The sequence below is a fragment of the Bidens hawaiensis genome, unplaced genomic scaffold, assembly GCF_021521415.1.
Source record: "Bidens hawaiensis isolate Kalapana, Puna unplaced genomic scaffold, B.hawaiensis_p1.1 tig00419396_1, whole genome shotgun sequence".
Classification (NCBI taxonomy): domain Eukaryota; kingdom Viridiplantae; phylum Streptophyta; class Magnoliopsida; order Asterales; family Asteraceae; genus Bidens; species Bidens hawaiensis.
Window position 1 is genome coordinate 871,724 of NW_027504847.1, and position 19,324 is coordinate 891,047.

Genomic DNA, 19,324 nt, shown 5'->3' on the forward strand with positions numbered 1-19,324 from the left:
TTCTAGGCCACTAAAGCTATCAGAATCTGTCTTTAATCAATTGTTGTCATTCTAACTATTATGGATCGATTGCTTATTATTAATTTATGTTTTCCGTTTATTACTGGTAGCAACCGTAATCGAACAGCCAAATCACGCGCCGATTGAATATGATTATGGTTCGAGTTAGTTTTACTCTTCTTTTGAATTGTTTTATCAAGTTAGGTTAGTTTATTATTTGATTATTTGTGTTATGAACCAAGAAGAATATGTTGTTTTAATTTTAGCATTGTAGTTTTTAATTTTTTTTTGTGTGTTTTTTTTGTAGGATACTCGAAACCCGATTAACCCAACCCGAAAAACCCATGAAAGAATTGAGTTGGGTTTCGGTCAATATTTAAAACTTTGAAACTCAAAGAACCCGACCCGAAAACCCGAAACCCGAATAACACCCCTAGTACTTCACAAGGTGGAAAATAGGGTCACACCCTTAATGCATCCATCATATGATAAAACCGGTAATACACAATCATATGATGAAAATAATACTTGTCTTCAGGGTCCAAGGGCGTCTGCACAACGCCCTTAATGAATCCAATGCGGTTTATTAATATTTACATTATTCTGTCTCAAATATTAATTCGTATCTAGTATTTCTGCTGGAATTAGGTTTAACGATTTTCAGCTTAAAAGAATGAAACCGACAACTTGAAAAGCTTAAAATCGAACTTCGAGTTTTGTGTGAAACACGTAACCCTTAAAATATAAGTATAAAACTACTTTACGTATTTATTTTTGTAACAAAATCTTAAATATCATACAGACGAGGGTTATGTGGTCCTCTTCCATTTTCTTTTGTACCCTTCTGTAAATAAAGTTAAATTAGGGACCAATCATGCACTACCATTATTTCTTTGTTTCGACTTTCGAGAGATTGTGTATCTAGCCCCCAAACTATCATTGTTTTTATTTAAACAAGGTATAATCTTTTTGATCAATGCAACTAGCCAACTACCTTCACTTTCTTTAGCCAACTACCTAAAGATGTGAGGGTAGGGTTATGCAGAAAACCAAATTAATTGATCTATAACCAAATTAACATATAAAATCGAATTGATATAATCGAATCAAACCAAGAATTGATGGGACGGGTAAATGATTTTCTAAAAACTGACAATAGCGGGTCGGTTATGGTTGATATATATTAGGGGTGTAAACGAGCGGAGCTGAGCCCGAGCTCGACTAGGCTCGAGCTCGGATCGCTTAACTTATACGGAGCTCGAGCTCGAGATCGTCTCGTTTTGATCTTTATTTATAAAGCTCGAGCTCGGCTCGTTTCGTAGTTTTTCATAGCTTGAGCTCGGCTCGTTTAATATTTATTAATTAATTTTTATAAATTTATAATTATGTATTTTCATTATAACTGTATATATAAAATAATATATGTTATTCAGTTATTTTTTTTCATAAAATTATATGTATCAATCAATAATTATTAAAATATATATATGTACATATTAACATATACAATTATAAAAAAATATATATATAAATGACAGGCTCGTTTAGGCTCACGAGCCGGCTCGAGCTCGATAAGTGAAGCTCGGGCTCAGGCTCGTTTATTAAACGAGCTTTCTTTTAGGCTCGGGCTCGGGCTCGTTTAAGCTCAGCTCGATCGAGCTTTTTCACGAGCCGATCTCGAGTAGCTCGTGAGCAGCTTGGCTTGTTTGCACCCTTAAAAATATATTAGTTTATTATGTTTGTTATATTTTCTAACATTTTGATTCTTTCAATTGAGATGTATAGGTTTTTAGATTTTTAACGAATGAACATAAACAACACAAACATGTTGATTTTTTTTAAACGAACAAACACGAAAACAAATATATGTCTTATGAAAAATGAGTGGTTGATGTAGGTGACGATGGTGGCTGATGCATGAGGGTTGGGGGTGACGATGGTGGGCGGTAATCGGATGTTAACCGCTGATTGAGAGAATAGACCGACGACGGAGAATATGTATATGAGATAAATTAAATTAGGGTTTGATGATGAAATAGTTTCACACTAAATGAGATGTTATAACCCGTTTAAGATCGACTATCCGGGTTTGGTGAGTTTCATGTCCCATGAATTCGTGTCAAATGCATAAGAAACCCAAAATCACAAATCAAGCAATCTGATGCTTTGAGAGTGGTGCAGCAACCAAAGCGTGACATATATGATTTTTTGATAGACATTCAAATGGATAGATAAATTGATAGATAGATATACTGATACAGTTAGTTTCTTAAGAAAACTCCCTTAAAAAAACTTTGTTTGGCTCCGGTAGTCGGGTGTTACAAGTTACAACCCACCCCAAGTACATTCATGAAGATCAACACTTTTTCACATAAGCGCATTTTCAAGCATGCAATCAAAAAGTAAGATCTCATATACAAGGTATATAAGTATATAACATTTAAGAATATCAACTTTATTTGCATGTACTATCGCATATAAAAAGAACATTAAAAAACAAGCATCAATTAAAGTACAACTTTTTACCTTTTTTGCTGAATTGCTATCCTTCAATTTGCATATGCATCATTTTCATGATCAACAATGCATCATCCAAATTTAATCTTGTAATGATATGCAAATGAAAGCATATATAAAGCTTAAACAATGGTTATCAAGTCAAATCCTTTTGAAAATTGAGTTTGCCTTGGGCTAAAGCCTAAACATGTTTCAAAACGTGAATAAATCAAATAATTTTTTAAATAATATTAGCAACAAATATCTAAATGGTTATTTAACGAAGACAAACAAATGGATATGAATCAATGAACGTTAGTGAAAAAAAAAAAGAAAAATGTAAATGAACAAACATAAACCATTGTTCATGAATGTAAATGGAACATTGTCTACCATGCAAACTAGCCTGTAATACGTATGAAATAATAGAGTGTCAAAAAGTAAAAACTCATTAAAACTGACTGAACCATCCAAATTGAAGCAAGCATGTTAATTTCTCCATTTTGAGATACTAACGGTTTGGTTTTCAAAGTTTAACGGTTAGCACTGGTTTGAAACTAAATCCAACCGTTTAGACAACTTTTATTTATATTTATTTTTCATATTTGACATTCATAGTAATATACATGTACTATAGTCATATAGCATTTTCATCAAGTTAAAAAAGGTTCTCCATACAAGCTAATGATTTTGAAAAAAGAAAAAAAAAATTAAGTCCGTCAAAATTGAAACGTTAAACTAAAGTAGTCATATAATTAAAATCCAACCGTTTTAAACAATTCTTTCTTATAGTCAAGTTCACGTTTTAAAATTTTCATCAAAATCGGTTGAAAACGCATATGAAATAGAATTTAAAAACATCAACTTATAAATATGGGTGCAAATGAGTCAAGCTGCTCAAGAGCTACTCGAGCTTAAATCAATTAAAAAGCACGAAATGATTCGGGTTTTTTCTTGCTCGAGCCTCAAATAAATAATGTTTAGTTATGGAGCCTGAGCCTTGTATAGGGAGCTCGTTTAGGCTCGTCGAGTCTTAACGAGCCTTGTGTATTTTTATTTTTTACATCTTTTGGACTTTTATAACGTACTCTGTGTATTAGTTTCACACTGCACAATTGAGCCAAGTTGAGCTTTTCGCTCGTTTTAGGTACCACACGAGCTTGGGACCGAGCTTAGGCTCATTTAGGGGCGTATGAGATTGTTTATTTTCACAAACTTATAACTTATTAACTTTTAAAAAAGAATAAGATGTTTGGGATTGTTTTTTATGTGAGAGAGAAAAGTTAATAAGTTATACGTTTGTAACTTATTAATTCATAATATATAAAATAAAAAAAACGTATACAAATTAATTAATAAATAATAAATGAGTCTAACCCGAACTTGAAAAAACAACTCACGAGCCAAGCCCGAACTTTAGACAAAGAGCTCGAACTCTCGTAAATCAAAACGAACCTTGTCGCATTGGTCGCTCGGACTCGATTAAGCTCATTTAAACATTGTCATGCTATAAAGACAAAATTAAAAAAACAAAATTATAAAACTTAAAAACATGAGTTGTTAAAGACAAAAGAAAAAAGAAAATAATAACGATAATAATAACTTTACAAATATCTAGTCCATAGAAAACAAGTTCCTTTATTAACATTACAAATGGCGGATATCACTAGAACGAAAACAACGTCTAGGATTCATTCATATTTTTAAGTTTAAATCTAGGATTCGACCGTTAACTTTTCGAGTTCGTCTTCCCCAAGCTATCTTTTAAACAAGATCTTCATCAAGTCACTTATTCCAAGTGAGTATATTTCAACCCCCGTTTTCATTTTTATACTTTAGGGGTAACATGCATACCTATCAAAATAAAAACGATTTAAGATACTAGATACTCAAACCGCAAACTCTAGGGTGTATGATACTTTGAATATTTGCCCGATTGTGTGTTATATGCCTCATATGTTTTACGTGCACTAGTGTTTATTTTGATGTTGTTGTTGAGAAACAATAAGTATGATCATACGCACTCCTAACTACTTTAGCCTTGTGCTAGTAGAATATGACCTAATTATCCGAGTATTTGGGTATTTATACCTACAAGAAAGGATCCTCATTTATATATGATTTATATATACCGCAATTGTTGCTTTTGTTTATGGTTTCATATACGTTAAACAGCTAAAGCAGTCATCAAATCCAACCGGTTTGAATAGCTCTTTCTTAAAGTCTTCGTTCACGTTTTAAAATTTTAGTCAAAACCAACAAAAAACGCTTATTAAATAAAACTTGAAAACATTAACTTATAAATATGTGCACAAACGAGCCGAGCTACTCGAACGAGGAGAGGAGAGAGAGTGTTTTTTTATTTTAAATATTTTTATGTTTTTATATTAATTATTAAAAAAATGTATAAATTTACAAAACTACCCTCATGTGCAAGACACATGACCAGATTTAACAAGAAAATTTAATTGGGTTAGCATCAAAGGACAAAACGTGATATAGTTTTTAAATATAAATGATGTTTTCTGTTATTAAGTTTGCCAAAGGACGTCAATTGAAAAACCGTACAAACATAAAGGACGTGTTTTGCCATTTTGTCAATAATAAATGAGTCAAACCCAAACTTAAAAAAACAACTCACTTATCAAGCTCAAACTTTCAAAAAAGAGCTAGAAACAAGCCGAACTTGGGCTCTGATGATTTACAATTCTACTTATAAAGACAAAATTTAAAAACACATGAAATAAAACTCAAGAGGGTGTTTGGAATTCATTATTTAACCTTATTATAACTTGTACAAGTCATAAGTTATAAATTACAAAGGTTGTACCTTATGACTTATCAGTTCACAACATTTAATTTTTCAAACAAATTATAACTTATAACTTATAAGAGATAAATAAGCAATCCCAAACACCCCTAAAATAAGAGATAGAATAGGCCAATGAGCTAGTGATGAGTGAGAGACTTGGTGTTTCATGTGACCCAAGTTTAAATGTTTATTTTATGCCCCAACCAGTTAGTTTCAAAGACACCAGAGTGATTATGAGAGACTATGCGAGTAAGTGACTTTCACTAGTTGGATTATTGAATGAATGAGTTTTATCTCACCGCAATGTCGTGTCTTGGGGCGAGTGTTCACGAGCGTTGGCCTTAAGCGAGGGTTTTTTCATATCGAAATACGAGTGTATCCCGATTTGGTGAATTTAGCTAGTAGCCAATTTAAAGGATTCGTTGACAATTCAAAAGTAAAAAAAATAAAACAAAACAAAACCAAAAAACAAATTATCTATATGGAGTAAAAGTAATAGTTGGCGCCACAAACTTTAGTTTGTCATTTTAGGGTTTAAATAAATTATTTGGCAGATTAACTAATATGATGTGTTAGTCCGGTGATTGAGGTTCTATTTGTAAAGATGCTCACGGGAATAAGTGTCGCAAGCTTGAATCCAATTTCAAGCAGAGGGTGGACTTTTTTTTTACTTCATTTAATATTACTTGTGTATTTGCTTTATTATTAGGTATATCGTATACCCAAAAGTAATAATTATAATTTGTTAATGTTTTATGTCCATGTCTCGTTTTCTGACCGAATAAACATCTTTTTAAATACTTTAATTCTTATATTTTAAGCAACCAAACCCGCATTAATGTATCATCGCAAAATAATGAATACATAAACAAATCCGACCTACCTGACTTGTAAAGACGAAAGAAGATAACTGAATAATAATAAAATTACAAATATCTAGTCCATAGAAAAACAAGTTCCTTTATTAACATTACAAATGGCGGATATCACTAGAACGAAAACAACGTCTATGATCAATCTTCTATCTCCATCCTTCAATCCACACTCCACCATTACTGGGCCCACCATATCCTCTACTACCCATTCTCACCATGCCCATCTAATTCACAACCCATTCATATTATTATTTTTCTTTCATTTCATATTATTTATCTTCTGCTTATTCATTCATGGCTGTTGCCATGGCTTCCTGTGGCTCTACGCTTGCATTCTACACCAAACTAATTGCTTTCGAAAAACAACCCCTGTTCAAATCATCCGCATTCTTCGGATCTTCTTTCGGGTCGGATCATGCTAAACATCTATGCTCTTCATATAAACCAAGGTATTCTTAAATTTTTTTTTTAAGATTCAATCTATGAGTTAAATTAAGTTGTGGGTATTGCGTAATAAGTGGTAATATTTGTGGGTTTTGATTGAATTGAAATTATTAGCTTTATTGAATTGGGATTGTTAGTATTTGCTTTATTGATTTTTTTAACATTCAATCTCTGAGTCTAATTAAGTTATGGGTTTTGCGTAATAAGTGGTAATCTTTGTGGGTTTTAATTGAATTGAAATTATTAGCTTAATTGGGATTGTTATTATTTGCTTTATTGAATTGGGTTTTTTTTAATTTTTATTTTTCATATTCAATCAAGGAGTCTAATTAAGTTATGGGTTTTGTGTAATAAGTGGTAATCTTTGTGGGTTTTGATTTAATTGAAATTATTAGCTTAATTGTACCTGGATTGTTAATATTTGCTTTATTGAATTAAGTTATGGGTTTTGGTAATAAGTGGTAATCTTTGTGGGTTTTGATTGAATTGAAATTATTAGCTTAATTGTACCTGGATTGTTAATATTTGCTTTATTGAATTGGGTTTTTTTTATTCGATCAAGGAGTCTAATTAAGCTATGGGTTTTGTGTAGTAAGTGGTAATCTTTGTAGGTTTTAATTGAATTGAAATTTATTACCTTAATTGGGGATTGTTATGTAGTTCTGGCTTCTGATCTTTAATTGTATTGGGTTATAATTGATTGATTGATTGTTATATGAAATATAATTTGCTAATCTCAAGCTGATTAGGTCTCGATTTGAAATCAGAATGATCAGTTTTGAGTGATTGGGAATAGTGATTATGAATTTATGATCCAATCTGGAGATTGATTACTTGCAAATACGAGTTCAAAAAGCTCGTGGGCCCGCTCAATAAAAGCTCGAACGAAACTAGCTAAAGAAACTTGAATTGAAACAATCTGAGCTGAGTTGGCTCATTTTTGTAACCAAGCCAAACTCGGCTCGGGTATGGCTTGGCTCGTTGGCTCGATCTTAGGCTCATTTAACTTCAAAATCGAGCCCTAGCCTTGTTGAGCTGCCTCGTTTAATTTTGAGCTTGAGCTCGAACCCACCCTAGCTCGACTCGTGAAGAGCGACTCCGTTCATTTATTATGAATTAATTAATTTATTCATATATGCTTTAAATTATTGTTATATATTTTGAGAAAAGCATTAAACGAGTCTAAGCTCGACTCGAGCTCGTGTAGTACCTTAAATGAGCCAAAACTCAGCTGTGCAGTATGAAATTAATACATAGAAGTACAAAAGAGTTACAACTTAAAAAAAACACAAGGCTCGCCAAGATTTCACGAGCCTAATTGAGCTTCGCATACAAGGTTCAAACTCAGTCTCGATAACTAAACGAGCTTTTGTTTGAGGCTCAAGCTCAATAAAGCACGGCTCGTTTCGAGTTTTTTATCGATCCGATCTCAAGTAGCTCACAAGCGGCTCGGCTCGGCTCGTTTGCATCCCTACTTGCAAATTCTTGCCTTTGATCAAATCTATATAATCACTTTCAAAGCACATATCCAACACCTCCTAAAATCTTGGAAGTGAAGTACATTTGTGTTTTGTTCTAATTCTTGATTCGGGTTTTCACCCAGATTGTCATATTCATTGGGTCCCATGATTCCGAAAGCATCCGCCACAGCTATCGAGGTATCAAGATAAGGGATTTGGTAACACTTTTATTATAAAATCTATTTAATTTTTATTTCTAATTTCATTCGATAATTGATTTTCAGGATGGAAGCTACCAGGAAACTGATGTGGTTCCAACACCCAAAGTTATTATTGATCAGGACTCTGACCCGAATGCAACTGTAGTCGAGGTCACATTTGGCGATCGCCTTGGAGCTCTTCTTGATACCGTATGATTTTATTTTATTATTATTTTTTTATTTTTTTATCGTTTTAGTGCTTGTTGTTTTATTGTCGATTATTAATGTATGTGCAGATGAATGCTCTTAAAAATCTTGGGCTAAATGTTGTGAAAGCTAACGTTTGTCTGGATTCTTCTGGGAAGCATAACACATTTTCGATTACTAAAGCGTAAGTATTTCTCGTAACTATCTTTTTTTAGAATAATATGTTCATTTAATGATGCTTAGCAAATCAGGTATAGTTGTAGGTTGTTTTTTTTCTTTTAATGTTTTTGGGTCAAAATAATTAGATTTTTATGTTTATGCAGCTCAACTGGACGTAAAGTTGAGGACCCCGAGTTGCTTGAGGCGATCCGTCTAACTATTATTAGCAATCTTCTAGAATATCACCCGGTATTACACCAATCTTGTGTCTTTTTTTTATAACGTATATAAATTAATAAATATTATTTTAAAAGACTATTGCTGAACTGATGTCATTAATGGTTTAGGAATCAAGTGCCCAATTGGCAATGGGAGAAGCCTTCGGAGTCGAAGCACCATCGCAAAAGGTACCCCCCCCCCCCCGGCCAAAAAAAAAAGAAAAAAAATCAACCCAAAATTGACCAATTTGCCCCTTCTCCCGTTTTCAACGCTATTGGTTTTGGTTCACAAGGTTAAACTTCTCTATTTGGATCCTACAAAAGGGCAGTTTGGGTATTTAAATATTCATAAAATTATTGTTAGTAATTTTCGTTTCTGAATACCCGAAAAAGGTTGCGGGCTTCTTTTGATTTTTTGAAAGGCAAAATGACCAGTTTGCCGTTTTTCACATTTTCATTGCTTTTTGTTTTTGTTCACAAGCTTCTCTATTTGGATTTTGGACCCTACAAAAGGGCAGTTTGGGTATGTTTCTGTCTTCTAAAATTATTGTCAGTAATTTTCCTTTCCGAATACCTAACAAAAACTGCGCGTTCTTGACTTCTTTTGAATTTTTAAAAGGCAAAATGTCCAATTTGCCCGTGTTTATAATTATACATTTATACCATTGTTGTTGGTCCTCAAGCTTCCTTTAAACGTTCGTTTAGACTTTTGGCTAATAACTCAACCATCATTGTTTGCTTAAATCTTATCTAACGAGTTTTGAACCGCCTCAGATTGATGTTGACATTGCAACCCGTGTCCAAATTTACGATGACAGCCCTGAACGAAGGTATTTAAAAATGGAGGGTATTTTTGTCTTTTACTAATCCGAAAACATTTTTATTGTATTTTAAAAGGCAAAAGGCAACTCATTTTACGATTATATAATGCAGTCTGCTCTCAGTGGAGACAGCAGATCGGCCCGGATTACTGGTGGATCTTGTGAAAATTGTCACTGATATAAATGTTGCAGTTGAGTCAGGAGAGTTCGATACCGAGGTACAAAATAATATCTGGATAAACAGGTTTTTGTTTCTGATAATTTTACCACTTTTAGATAAATCAGTTAAATAATAGTTGGGTTAAATAATACAAATTAAGGGTTTAAAGTTAAGTTTTATTTTTTCTTTTAACTCAATTTAGTTAAATAATAACCTAATGCAAATTAATCTATAGGTTTAGAATCTATCAGTCGGGTCGAGTAATCATTCAAAACACGTTCAATGTTAAATATTATCGAACTAATGATTCTGTTTCTTTAATAAACCAAAATAAACGTGTTTACTGTTAAAATGTAAGGTTTCAAATAAGATCAAAACTTTTCGTTTTGAGTATTAAAAAGTTTACGGAAAAAAAAAGTGAAAACATAAATGATTGCACAAATCAGTTAATTTAATAATATAAACGACATACGCATTATGTTTAAAAATACCTAAACGTATTATAATTGTTTGATTCCTATACGGGAAAAAATTGATTTATTTTAGTTAAAAGTAATCTACGTTAAAAGAATTATATTTTTTTTAATTATTTTTTAATATTTCGATCGGTTTAATTTTTATGCAGGGTCTGTTGGCGAAGGCGAAATTTCACGTCAGCTACAAGGGTAAAGCTCTTATCAAACCACTTCAACAGGTAAACCTGACACATCGATAAAGTTATGCTATTATAATTGCACAATAAATCCTTGGTTTAATACGTAAATATTTTGGCAGGTCGTCACGAATAGTTTAAGGTACTTTTTGAGGCGACCGAGTACCGAAGAGTCGAGTTTTTGAAACCAAAAGGGTATCGGTCACAATGGAAAATGCAGTCTACATGGTGTTGTAGTGTTTCAGAAAATATTTGGGAGCTTACATTACATTACAAATTGTAAAGTTACTACATTTATATGATACCAAAAATCTGCATTTATGGTCTTAACCATTGTTTAAAGCCCAGCTCGGGTAGTTATGAAGATTACCTATGGTTATTACCGTTACCTGTTTTCAAAGTTGATCCGGTAACCAAATGGTTCGGTCTTAGCCCGATAAACAGAATATCGGTTGTAGGTAGAGGCATAATCATAACATGGTCATACTTAAAATCATCTAACTCGATCGAGACTGTGTAACCCATTTCTCTAAACGAGTAAAATTGGTTGTCGGGTGTGATCAAGTAGTAAACGGGCTGACGGGTTGCAATAAATTAGATAAACGGTTTACTTTGTTCTAATTTTAAACGGGTTAACTTGTCATCTTGTTTACCTAAAAGGTTAAGGAAGTTGGTCCACACACGGCCTGTTTAATTTAAACAATGAACACGTCAACCAAAACACGACTTGTATATGGATATCTAATGGGTTAGACACGATAAATTCAATACCTGATTATTTTAATGTCACGTTAAGAATTGAATCTTCGAATAATTTTTATGAAGGTTCTCCTTGACAGGGCTGATCTTGACCCGCTTGAATAAGAAATATTAAATTCTTGATTTGACAAGTTTAAACATTTATTCAAACTTATCATCATCCTTAATCTAGAAACCCATATTTAGGTAAAGACAAATTCTTTAATAAAAATTTAAATTGACATATCAAGCTATCAAAATGAATGTTTTAGCATAAACACCATCATAAAAATACGATTATATAAAACCAATTTAAAATTGTGAGTACTTGCATAGGAAATTATATATATACTAGTTTGATCCTCCCGTATTACGGGAGTTTATTTAAAGTTTTGTTATTTTATGATGATTGTTTTATTTTTTAACGAAGTTTTGTTTTAATTTAATACATATATATTAGTTTATTATTATATTTTTTAACGTTTGGGTTTTATCAGTTGAGATATTTAGGTTTTTTTATATATATATTGGTTTTAAATATTTTTTTTCTCATTTGTATATGAATAGCCTCTTCATGTATTATGTATAAATACTTGTATAATTCTCACAGTTATTATTACTTTGTGTTTCTTGATAGCCATGAATTATAGGAATAAAATAAAAATAATGAGTGACGGTGACGGTAGGTGGTGGTGGGGGCGGGAAGTGACAACATGCATTAATGGTGGTTGGTGTTGTTTGTCACACCCCGAAAATCTTAACTTAACACAGTGGAAGTCTTAACTTAAGTCGTTCGGGTTATGACAGATGCCGATAGTCAACAATAATAGACAATTAATAATAAAAGCATCATTTTTATTATAAGAAAATATTTTACAAAATCAGAGTTTATTACACGTGCTAATGCACGGTTTACAACACTTCACTTTTGTTCAAACATCCCACGCTCTCGTTTCCATGCCACCTCGAAATCTTCACTTTCCTGCAAAGCATATTTAAATAATATTTGGGTCAACACGAATGTTGGTGAGTTAATCCCGAGAAAACTTATCATATAAATATAGACAATTTATATATAAACAACACATGAATATAATAGTGTACGGCTATTATACTCCCAACAATACCGATCTATACACGGTACAACACAATAACGAAACCCGCATTTTACCTTTAAGCACAAAAAGCGTTAGTTGTAAACTAGCTAGGAATACAACGCGTGTATGACTACCAATTTGATAACTCGAAACGTACCATACTCGAAATATTCCCACTTTTAATCCAACGCGAATGGAAGTGGGGGGCGTCACCCCGATAGATCTACCAACATTTCTGTGCCCTCAATTCGGTTAACAGTTATTTAGCCAAATTGATTCATCCCACAATAACGACAATTTGTAGTATAATGCGTTTTCAAAACATATATATATAAATACGAATATAGATATACAATATGCTTTTCGGAGGAAAAACTCACCTTTGATTTCGGTGTTCGAATAAACGCTCGTTCCTATATTAGTACACGTTCGTTAATTTTAAATTCGGGTTTGACTACAATATATATATTCTTATTCTAAAAATCCACACAAGCACACAACACATAAAGTTTACTACTTATAATTCTATAAATACATACTTAAAAATATAAACAAGTAATAATCAACTAATAATTGTTTTATTTAATAATTTAATTTAATTATTAAAATTTATAAAAATTATTACCTTTAGTTGCTGGAGTGTTTTGGAAAAATTCAAGTTATTATTTTATTTAAAATTTTGACTCTATTATAATCGGTTTTGTCGGTTTTGCCGGTTTCGTTGGTTTTGAGCTTAAAAACGAACCGGTTGTTATTTATGAAACTTTTAGTTTTAAATTATCTAAAACACTTTTTATATAGTTTTTAGTCAAGTTTTATTGGTTTTTCAGTAAAAATGTTTTGGTTTTTATTTTGTTGCAAATTTCTTAAAAATGCCAATTTTTAACGTTTTCGTGTCGGTTTTCGCGACACGAACCGTGTTGGTTTAAGTTTTGCTATTCTTGACTTTTCTTTAACTTATGTTAAATATAAGAATATTATGACTTTAGGAGCTGTTTTAATTCAGTTCCAAAAACTCATGTCGGTTCACCTTAAAAGTCGAACTTTCTGACCGTTAAAGTCACCGACAAGCTATTTAAGTCACAATGTCAAAACCAAACCATTTGGTACAGCAAATATATAATAACAAGTAATATATCATCACATCCATGTTTGATCATCTAGCACCAAGTATGCACACAAAACAAATTTTTAACTACACATGCTCAAGCCTTAGCTTAAGTTTTCAACTATACAATATACATGTTATTTCTACAATCTCTACAAGGTGTTTATGTACCAAAATTTCCAGATCTTAATAACCCCTATTATCCTCTTATTTCATCCCATTATCATCTTTTAAACAAACACATTCTTGATTCTTTAACAACAAAGTTTCTATTACTAATAAGTAGCAAATTTTTAATAACCTTATTATCATCCTAACAATCTTTACAATAGAGTTTACTAAAGTAATCCTAACCACAAGTCTTTAATCATCCATAAAAGATTATGTTCATTTACTAAATCATTTTGCAAAACATCTTGTATAATTTACAAAGTTTCTTTTATTAGTAAGTTTAACACAAACTCTTGTTTATCTAAGTTATCATGTTTCATGCATCCTAGTACTTCTAGTAGATTTTATTCTTTTCCATATGTCCCATTCAATCACAAGTATTCACATCAAAATCCAAATTCCAACTTTTCTTAAATTAAAGTTTCCTTATTTAGTAATTTTAACAATCTTTGTTAATCTTCAAGTTCTAACTATTAATTCTAGCATATAACCTCTCTTACTTTCAATTAAGTTATTCCATATCACTTTTGATTCATCAATCCATCCAAAATCCATAATTAATCAAAAACCCAAAAATCCCCAAATTTCAATTATGAACAAACTCTTGTTTTGTTTATCTCTAACAACAATTTCTCAATAATTCATGTCCATATTATCAATCCTTTTTATCAATAACTAACCAAAAATTCTTCCTAACATTAAACACAAACATCAATTTCATCCATTATTACACTTAAATACCAAATATTCAACAATGTTTCTAATCAATCTTAACAATCAAAGTATGAACTTCAAGATGAATGTATGTAAGTATAAGTGGGTTTAATCCTTCCTCTTACACATACACACATACTCACGGCTCATACACACACAAACATCCATAATTTTCAAACTTTCAAGCTTCAATCAAATTCAATAACAACTAACTTAATACTTCTCATCCTAAACATCAACCTTAAATTAAAACTTACTTGGAAATTTGAAAGATGAGAATGGTGATATTATCGAGTTGAGAATGGTGTACTTTTTCCTTAATCTCTTCCTAATTTTCTTGATCTTATTATTGATTTAAACCTCCATGATTTCTTGATTATGATTATTATGTATGTGTGTGTTAATATTTGAATTTGTGTTGGTGTGTGTGTGATTAGGGGTGTTTGGCTGTAGCTTTTTAAGGGAGAGGGAGAGAGTGGGTAGAGTGGTGAGTAAGCTAATAGGGTGATTGGTGGATGGATGATGTGATTACAAGTGTCTTGTTTCTAGAAGGGCTAATGATTGGTGTGGGGAGTTGTAAGGAGGGGATTGGAGCATTTGGGAGGTGAGGTGATGAGGTGTTAAGGGTGGGGGGGGGGGGGGGGAAGGGGGGGAATAATGTGGGTTTTTAAACAATAATCTTAAGTTTCCGTTTTAACGTCTAATGAATTTTAGCTAATCAAACGAATCCCATTTCTAATAATATTTGTCAGACTTTGAACGAAATTGGATTCTTAATAACACAAGCCTAAGAAATTAATTTTTTTTTATTTTGGAAATTGTTGACGTAGGGTCCCTACCGGGTCGTCCACCGACACTTGGTTACTTAATTTGCAATTTTTGTGATTCGAGCTTTCTAATATTAAGTTTATACATTGTCTCGACTACTTTAATATGTATTTTATTTTTTTCGAGATCATTTAGCCCCTTCAAGGATTAATATAATTTTTGACTCGTTACCCGAGGTTATTCCACGTCAGGTTCGTTACGTGGCGATTTTTGCACTTTTTGTTGACTTTGAAACGTCTAGATCACTAATAAAGGATATTTTTATCATGATGACGTAATTTTATTGCTAATAGAGATTATATTAGTCGCGGCTTAGGCTAATTTTTAGCCGGGTGTCACATTGTTGGCGGCGGCGGTCGTGCCGTGGTGGCAGTACCGATGGTGATGGGAGGGTGGTGAATTGGTGATGTAAGGTAAAAAAAAGAATATAATAAAAAAATAATGAGCCAGATAAAATGATTTGGGGTGTCCAGAGAAAATGGAATGAACGAAGTAATATGTGATTTCAGTTCACTTACTGACCAAACATTTTTTTTTCTCACAATAATCAATTTCATTCCGCCTCTCACTTTTTTAAAATAGAACTCTACCTTAAACTTTAAATAAGTAAACTTAGTCACACATGTTATACACATGTTATGATATCATGATTGTTGTCTACTGTTGTCGGGTTCCAGTTCTAAACCCTTGGTGGCGATCGAAATATCGTTGGCTACTGGAATTGGCCGCCCTATAAAGTGGGATTCAAAATTCTTAGGCTGAGGGGTGTGGGGGGCGCGAGTGGGGGCGCCAGCCAATAATATTGTGACGTGTGGCAGAGAGAGAAACTTGATAAGATGGGTGTTGGTTGTGGTGCTCGCGCCCCGGGACATGGTGTGGAGGGGCGCGAGAGGGGGCGCGAGCGGTTTTTTTTTTATTTTTTTATAAATGTATTAAAAAAACGTATTATTAAAAAAACTCATAAATTATTTAAAAAAACACACATTAATTAAAAAAACACATTAATATCTAAAAAAAAATTAAAGTACTAAAAAAAAACATTATTCTTATTCTTCGGCTTGGTCTTCTTCGATCAACCTCTTCCGGATACGTTCCTTTTGTTTTTCCATCAGCATTTGGTCGACCGGATTTAGGTTACTGAAGTCTCTTGTAAGGAAGTCCAAATCTCTCATTCTTTTTTTTTTTCCTTTTTGTCATTAGAGACCACCTCCATGGTTTTGTTGAATTTATTGAGGGATTCAACAAGATCGTTGATGTTTACGGCTTCCCCCTCAGCCGGTTTTTTCCCCCTGGCGTCCCTTCCCAATGGCCGCCTCCTCGGCGGTGAAGACGTTTCCTCCCCCGCAACGTTTAGGTCGAATCCAACCCGGCAATCCGACCCGGCGGAAGTGCTATACGCTCCAGACGAACTAGTTTTAGTCCGTTTCGGCCCTACTTCCGCATCAAGGTCCGGCGCCACCAGCTCAACCCACTTAGAACACCTTCTCAACCTCTCCCACACCTTTACACCGTCCCACGTCTTCACCGTCCCATACCTCCGCAGGCACTCCTGCTTCCACTCTTCGACAGTGAAATTATAAACCGCCAAATCGTCACTGCCACTTGGTCTCATACGACCGGCGTTCCTGTTGAACAGATTAGTAAACAAGCCGACAAATTTTCTGATTTCGGTCCACCGACCCGAAATCATATCGGCGTTCCGCTCTGTACTCCCAACGAGCGAATAGAATGTCTCCCTAACCTTTGTCCAAAAGACCTTGCTCTTTTGGTAGTCCGCCGCAAAATGCATAAATAAATTTGTAAGTCATTTAACTTTTTTATTTAACTTTTTTTTTAAAATCATTTTTAAAAACGTTAAAACAATTACCGCAACGCCGATCCTCAGAAATGACTATCCAAGCCCGACACAGGGCTTCCTTCTCATCCGATGACCACGGAGTGGTTTTCCGTTTCGTCCTTCCAGTCGAAGCCGAACCCGACCCGTCCGTTGCAACTTGTTTTTTCCGGTGGACGCGTCTTCTTTGTCCCGCAGCTTCACCTTCTGGTTCTTGTGTCTCCGGAACAACAAAGTTAGGAGACGGTTGTATGTTGGATGGTTGAAAGCCGGATGATTGTTGCGACCCCGAATAAAACATCGGTTGGTCCGGTGCCGACCATAAATCGTCGTAACTGTAATCTGAATCTAGGTTTGGGTACCAATTTCCAGCCATGTTTTTAAAAAAAGGTTTGGAAGATGGGGTGATTTTGGGTTTTTTGAGGTTGTGGTAAGTATTTTATGTGATTTTGGGTGTGGTATGTGATATTGGGTTGATATTGGTTTATATAGAGAAAAAAAATTTTTTTTTAATAAACTTAAAGAGCCAATGGCTCAATTTATAAAGCCCCAACGGTCATGCACGCATTCCGAAGCTCACTTTACGCCCATTCCCAGCCGCTACTGGCCTTGCGCCTGCCTCTTTTTCCGCGCTCGCGCCCCTCTCGCGCCTCGGTGGTGTGGTGCTCGCGCCCCGGGGCGCGAGCGGATGGGCTCACGCGCCCCCTCTAGCGCTCCACACCCCTCAGCCTTATTATAAACTAGAAAAAACCCGGATGTTGCAACATATGTAGAAGGTAGTAGGCTAGTAGCATATATAAAACACCAATGGGTAGAAAATGACGGGCTAATGCAATATACACTTGTTTTAAATATATAGTATGCAACCAAATAATAATTTATTTTGTTGTCACGTGGAAATTTAATATCCACTAGTAACGAGAAGGGGTGATCATGATGAAGACCACCCACCATGTAACCAAATTTATTTATTTTAATAATAAAAAATTGATAATAACGCGTTTCTTGCGTCACGTTTTAGGTCAAATGCATTCAACACGACGACGGATATGTTCTAATTATTAGACTATGTATAGTCGTAAAGCTCCACATTTAAGGGTTATGCGTCACGTGGCGTCCAGTTAGAGTTATGGTTTTGTACAAAAACAGGCTATAGTCATAACTCTTCACATCCAGGGTTATGCGCCACGTGGCGCCCAGTCATTATAATTTTATTTGTTTTTTTAAATAATAATTCATTTAAATAAATTAACATAAAATTAAAAATTGCATTAAACTTCCAAATAAAAAATACATTAAACTAAATTAAAAAAAATACATCAAATTAAAATAAAAAAAACATAAATAATACTAATAAAACTAAAACTAAAACTCATTTATATTTTTCTAAAATTTTCGCTCGTCGATTGGCTTTTAGAGATTGGACTATCGGGTCGTCTTCGGATAGCTCGTTTGATAAAATCTCGATGTCTTTGTCCATCTCATTCCTTCGAAGTAGGTCGACGGCGTCCAAATTTACTTGAAGTCGTTGGGTTCCAAGTTGGTGTAAATCTTGGAGTGGAGGGTTCATTAATTGGAATTGGCTTTCCAATTCAGGATTCAAACCCGTTGCCGACGACGAACCGGCCCCTTTCCCCTTTCCTTTGCCTTTGGTTCTTCTACCCCCCGGCCGAGGCATGTCGGTAGTATTCACGGGGTCATTATCGCTTAAGTTGAAGTTTCGAGCGTCGGAACGGGGCGTGTCTGGATCAACCGAAAATGATGTTTTAGACTTTTTTTTACGCGGACCACCTTCGGCTTCGGCATCCAACACCAAGCCCCATTTTGGGTGAAACATCAAGAGGTCTTTCCAAATGCCAAAGTAGTTGAAGGTCCCGCTGACCTTATGTTTCAACTCAACCAACGCGTTATCCATGACTTCCGCGTCCGAGACACCGCTACTCCTAGTTCGATTCATCCGAGAGAAAACCGTATGGAAAGTCATGCATTTGGTGTTTATGTCGCCCCATTTCGACAATAACGAATCTTTTTCTCGACGCGAGTCCCCGCCAAGGTTGTGAAACCTCTCTATAATTTTTCTATAATTTTGTGCCAAAATACCCCCATTTTTTGATAGTTCGCTAAAAAATAAAAACATTACAAGTTTAATGTTTGTTATAAGAAATTTAAAAAAAATATATATGCATTTTAAAAACCTACCGCATTTGGCATCTTCCGATATTTGGCACCAAGCACGAGCACATAGTACGCACTCGTCGATACTCCACGATATCACCGTCTTTTTAACCCGAGGTTCGCCGGCGGGCTTCTTTGCGTGTTTTTTCGAACGT

At 34.0% G+C, this 19,324-nt stretch overlaps 1 protein-coding gene across 1 annotated transcript; it reads left to right on the forward strand.

The window, feature by feature from the left end:
• The first annotated feature begins 6,245 nt into the window (after window positions 1-6,245).
• Window positions 6,246-10,870, forward strand: LOC143608539 (ACT domain-containing protein DS12, chloroplastic-like). The gene is made up of 10 exons (XM_077083556.1): window positions 6,246-6,632; window positions 8,231-8,285; window positions 8,372-8,497; window positions 8,584-8,678; window positions 8,818-8,902; window positions 9,001-9,060; window positions 9,646-9,701; window positions 9,805-9,910; window positions 10,478-10,546; window positions 10,627-10,870. Exons 1-10 carry the CDS (start codon window positions 6,478-6,480, stop codon window positions 10,687-10,689), a joined length of 870 nt encoding a protein of 289 aa, XP_076939671.1. The 5' UTR covers window positions 6,246-6,477; the 3' UTR covers window positions 10,690-10,870.
• Window positions 10,871-19,324: the final 8,454 nt, after the last annotated feature.